Source organism: Anneissia japonica, unplaced genomic scaffold (assembly GCF_011630105.1).
Source record: "Anneissia japonica isolate Jap-2015-1 unplaced genomic scaffold, ASM1163010v1 scaffold288034_len148288_cov120, whole genome shotgun sequence".
Classification (NCBI taxonomy): domain Eukaryota; kingdom Metazoa; phylum Echinodermata; class Crinoidea; order Comatulida; family Comatulidae; genus Anneissia; species Anneissia japonica.
Genome location: NW_022742851.1, coordinates 10510 through 16666, shown reverse-complemented (window position 1 = coordinate 16666; position 6157 = coordinate 10510). Strand labels below are relative to the sequence as shown.

The 6157-nt window shown below is 34.6% G+C and overlaps 1 protein-coding gene across 1 annotated transcript in view; it reads left to right on the top strand.

The window, feature by feature from the left end:
* LOC117119258 (fibropellin-3-like) overlaps nucleotides 1-2633 on the top strand; it is a 4996-nt gene extending 2363 nt beyond the window's left edge. The window contains exons 2-3 of the mRNA XM_033264059.1: nucleotides 1729-1860; nucleotides 2395-2633. Coding sequence (XP_033119950.1) covers nucleotides 1729-1860; nucleotides 2395-2618 — 356 coding nt within the window. The 3' untranslated portion in view covers nucleotides 2619-2633. The remainder of the gene's footprint in view (nucleotides 1-1728; nucleotides 1861-2394) is intronic.
* The last annotated feature ends 3524 nt before the right edge of the window (nucleotides 2634-6157 follow it).

The following is a 6157-nucleotide window of genomic DNA, read 5'->3' as shown; positions in this document are numbered from 1 at the left end:
ATATATATACATATACATACACATATACATATATATATACATATACATACATTTAAATATATAAATATACATACATACATATAAATACACACACATATGTATGCCCACCCATACATACACATATACCTACACACATTTAATAGAACGTTTAAACAACTCTCAACCAATTTCATTTCAAAGTCAAAATTGTAAATTGTAAAGGGAAAAAAAACACCAATTTCATTGTTATTTACTGCTTGTATGTTTATCTCAGCAGTAAACCTCATTTTTTCATTCTGATGAAACTACTGTTTTATTAGAAATGTTAACAACTTTGTATTTTTAAATTAACATTTAAACTACACTACACATTGACAAATCAATCTATTTCTTAATAATTAAAATTAAACTTGCCTCATAGCTTCTACAATACAAGAATAAGTATACAAATTATAAAAAATGTATAAAATATTGCATAATTAATTCAACGTATAACAAGGGATAATTATTAATACATTATAAAGTGTAGAACCTTTTACAGCAAAATTTATTTATTTGGCATCCCTTTGTTTCCAGTTACAGTAAAATGAAAGAAGTATCAACTGAATCAATGTAAACTACAGAGGGCTAACTTCACAACTGAGTTATTCTAATAACTGAAATATTTTACACTTAGCAACATACATTTTTTGGTTTAAATAAATAGTATATATTTGTGAGGTCTCACCACAAAATGAGTCTCATGGTTAGAAATTCAAAAACTGAGTTCACATTACAGCTGGGCAGACCACATCATAAGCTTTCACTTGCTCCCCGAATGTCTCCCCTGCTATAAGTAAATCCAGAGATGTGAGCACCCAAAGTTTAGGTGCATAAGAACCACTTCTTGAGAAAAATGGCCTCAAAAATAAACTAAACCGTACAAACAATATGACCAAAATTACAGAACACGTGCAGAGTGAATATATTTTTGTATAACCGTCAGTAAATCAGTGAAAAAATGTACTTACATCTGATTTTGATCGTAATTAAATAAGCTATTCAATTTTCTAATTGGGTAGACAGCCTTTAACAAACCAGATTTGGTAAGAATTATAATAATATATCTGCTTGATATATTAATCTATGCCTATTATTTTTATTCATATTGAATGAACGAAATTTTTTATGAGAATTCAACATAAAAACAATACATATAATTGTTTTAATCTAAACTTATATATCTATATCCTTCAAGATCACCACTATAGCAGTTAGTATGTATGCTATACTTTACACTAGTAAAAACATGTTTGTCCATTCCACATCATCTTGGACTATTAGCTAAAACACCCTGAAAATCTTGCAGAAGCCCAAAAAATATACAAATGAATATCCACATGCTAATTTCTGCCCAATTTCTATGTAATTTACTGGGTGTGTCCGGTGAACTTTTTTGATAGGAATAAAAGATTCATACTACTACTATTACTTACTGCTATTTGACCTACAACATGAGTGAGCATAAAAATTGGTGGGAGGGCCAAAGAGAACTTTTAATTTAACACTGAGGGCCGCATCTGAACTTCAGTTCTACTATTACTCTTAACAGATGATCTGTGTCGGGCATAAAAAAATTATCGTTTTCAATTTATTTCGGGGGCCGCAACATAACCACTGTTGGACCTGATGTGACATGCGGGGCGCACTTTGCCCTCCTGTACCTATAATGTTAAATGCAGGTTTAAACAAAGCATTTTTTACCCTTAGATCCTCCATCATGTCTAGTCGCTGACAATCCATGTCAAAATAATGCACCTTGTGTTGGTGACGGCGGTAATGGATCGTACATATGCCAGTGTCCACAAAATTATGTTGGTCAGAATTGTGAAGAGTTCTACCGTAAGTCTTTTGACAAGTAACTTTCCTCATTCCTCACACATGCATACAATACAATGGTAGTCTATAAATAAATATATAAAGATTTTTCACATTACAGTACATGGGAAGTACATGATGATGATTTATTTAACCAACCAAAACTATGGTGGCAGGTCATGTGACCTTACATTATTATGTTTTTTTTTTATTCCAAAAAGATAAAGTTGAGAAAAAACTATTTATTGATTTTATATAGATTTATAGGACTACATTCGCTATCCTACACGATGTATTATTATGTCCCTGTCTCTTATACACATCTAGATGTGTATAAGAGACAGCAAGAAGGTTGCATGGCAACACTTCTAGGAACGCAGACACGCGGAAATAAGTATTGGTATCTTTTCACGTACATATACCTGTCTCTTATACACATCTAGATGTGTATAAGAGACAGTAATAGTACTGTGACAGGAATTGAACCTACGTTAATATTTAATTTAAAAAAAACACTTTGTACATGTTTAATTTGTAATTCCATTTTTTATTGTTAAGTTTCAAATTGTGGCGGAGGATACTACAGTTCACCTGATTATTTCACATCACCAAATTATCCCAGTGAATATCCAAATAGAGCAAGCTGTGTCTACCTGGTCCGTGTCTATGGCGCGCCTGCGATAACATTTACAGTGCATGAATTTGATACTGAGGTAAGTATGGTAATAAATATGGCAAGACTTCATGTAGGCCTATATTCGTTATTGTCAAACGCATATTAATAATTCACAGGCAAAAACATATTGCACATTAGAACAATACAATGATTAAAAGCCCATTATACCATCTAATCTCTGAAATGTAATTATTTAAATTTTGCTCCAAAATGTAATTTAAAAATGATTGTTAAAATGTTTAGATTGTTGAAAGGTTTATTAAATGTATAGAGTGATGATTTTTTACACAAAGCCAAACTGTTTGCAAAGGAAATTTTAAAAGCATTGTTTCAAATGAGTTGCATGTTTATATGTTGTACTGTCGCAAAGCGAAAGGGAAGATTGAATTTCGACGTTTTGTTCTTATCCTGGGATAAAGAATTCTCCCATTTCTGCTAAATGTAACAGCGATTGAGTGGGCTGTGCGTATCCAACATTTAGTTCTAATTGCTTTTCCATAGTATTAATACATAAAGTTTTATTTTAACAATAATTATATTTCTAGCTGTTTTTAATAATGTGTTCTTTAATTTTCTTTAGTTCTACTAAAATGTAACACTACGAAAGCCCATTAGTGCCAATAAAGTATATGTTCCGTAATCCGTAATAACGGATTACTAATTCGTAATAACGAACTAGTTAATTCGTTATTACGGATTACTAATTCGTAATAATGAATTAGTTAATTCGTTATTACGGATTACTAATTCGTAATAACGAATTAGTATTCGTTATTACGGATTAATGAATATATACTTTATTGGCACTAATGGGCTTTCGTAATATACACATATATATATATACACACATATATATATACATTCATATACATATATATACATATACATACATATATATACATATACATACATGCATACATACACACATACACACATATATACATACACACATAATATACACATACATACATAGGCCTATACATACATACATTATATGTACATTTATACATATACATTCTTCGCTACCAACTAGACTCGTGCAGACGCATTTATTAGCCGCAAAGGTTACCATTCCAGGCCGTGATTGGTTGATAAACACAATGTGGAATATACAGCCGATTTGTAATCTGATCAATGACGAACACGCTTTCATAGGAAACCCCCCTTAGTGTTAGGAGGTATGATATAAAAACATACTTTTTCCCATATTCCCGACAATATTTTCGCAAAAACTCTTCATACTTTAAATTCCCCAGGCCTTATCTTCCATATTATTGCAAGATCGGCCTAATCGCGTCACAAACGAAGGAAGAGATAGAAAAGTAATTGACTTCAAAATTCGCTCAGAATCATCATATAAGCCCTCGGCTCTCTCAGAGAGTGGGCTAAAAACGGGAGAATTGGAGAATGTGGCCTGTGGGAGGGGGAAGGGGTCAGGGAGCAGTGGTGGCGCCTAGATTTGCCCAACGCGGTGTCCGAGCTCTCTGGCTGGGGCAGATGTCTCCAATGAAAGCAAAGTTAGCGTGGTCGGGCGTCACTCAAAATATTGCGAAAGTCCGGGTCCAGTGAGGCCCCGAAAAGCTTGACAATTTAGGGGTTTAAAGGATTAGACCACGTAAAATAAAACAATTGGTTAGCATCCCCGCCCGACCGTTGGAAAAGCCCCCGACCTGAATTTTTTTTTTTTTTTTTTTACAAGAAACTCAAAAACTCCATCTCCCGAAGGCAATTTATATAGGCCTAGGCTTGTTTACCATCCGCCCGAACGCCAGCCGACTGGGCTTATCCCTGCAGTTCCATTCCATCATCGTCCTGTCTAGGCCTATAGGCTAGCCTAGTCCTTGCTTCTATCTAGAAAAAGCCTAGTTTTATAGTAGTAGTATAAAAAGAGTGTATTTGTATACACGGTACAGCCGATGCAAAGCATTAAGATTTACTCAGGATTAGGTTTATATTAGCAAACTAAACTCCGATCCGATGCTCACGTCTCATGCTTTGTGCAGAAAAGCCAAGTCGGCTAATCAGCGCGTTGGTATTTCCATCACTTTGGAAGTAGACATCCACAGCGCGAAAGAGAAACAAGGAAGAACCGCTCTGTGGTGACCGGAGACAAGACAACAAACATGGTTGCGCCCATCAGTTTAAAACTGCGGCATGTTCACTATACCTGTGTGCAATATTTCACGAAATAAAATTTTAAAGATAAATTTTCATAGGTAGGACAGCATAGATAAATTTATTACTTGAAATATAGTGGCGAGATAGTGCATGCGTATATTAGCGAGCGAGCCGTCCGGCCGTCTTTTGGACTGCCTACAATTATTTAGGACGGCAACTTTTACCGTGACGGCTTGGCCTAATTGGGGCTGGTCTACCTTTAGCAAATTCTTTATATATTCTTCAAATCTATCGAGTGTTACATTAAACTAAAGGTAAATCATATTTACGTTTGATAAAAACAACATTTATTGATTGAATGTACGTTTTCGTACCAATAATCGATGGGGATTACTAACGATGGGCGTGGCCCGCCATCTGCTCAGTGCCACGCCCACTGGCTTCCATTTTGGAAAAACAAAATACATGTAGGCCGTCTATTTTGTTTTTCTGGCGAAACCCCTGCATGGCATCAATGATGACTGTTGTGTTGTTCCAACAACAAACCCAGTATGGTCCAGTTATAATTAATGTCCAGCAAACACAAACTTAAACACAAAGCATGGAATATTCACATGCTGGTACAGTGACGTGATGTTTGCAAACAGCTGGTCCAACTAGATGTCAAAGTGTTTATCAGCATAAACATAGCACATGATACTAGTCAAACTCATTAACAGTATTCACTATTGAGAATTATCACTATATGTACATACTCAATCACATAAACAATCACAAATAGTAATCAATTGTACAAAATGCCAGTTCAAAAATTACGTTTCTGTTTATGAATGGACAATGAATTATTATACGACTATGACAAACTTCAATCTTCTTATTTTGCTGTTATTTTTATTTTTAATTTCACATCCAACCGCAATTACACTCGCCACTTAGGATGGAATGCTTTGTAAACCTGTTATCGATATCATCAGTTCTGTAAACATGTTTCTGCATGTTTTAAAACTTCATATATAGGGATTAAAATATGACTGTTATTCATATAGGCAAAGCTTATCTGCTTGATATAGATGAATTACATGATTTCTTGTATCCAATTTTGGCGTCTGTTGTTTTCCTCTTCTTTGTTTTGCTAATTTTCCTACCGACGCTGGTTTTTCATGTTCTACAAAAAAAAAAAAAAAAAAAAAAAACCTCCCTCCCTACCCTGAAATTTGATACCAAAAGGATGCTAACCAATTATTTTTTTTTACTTGGCCTTAGGCCTATTTATAGGCCTATATATTATTTTTTTCTCCACCGACGAATTGTGGATTTTCTCCCCAACAGGGGATGGGGGCGGGTCTGCAGTTTTCTTTGTAAACATTAGGATAAGTTTGATCACTCAGTTGATCAAAATTGCCTTTGCGTAGGGTTTGATAAGGCTACGAAGCTGTTTAAGGGACATGGTGATTTTTTTTTTCCTAACCCGTACGTACGCCTTATAAGTCGTACGTACGCCTTATGGGTTATTAAGGCGTACGTACG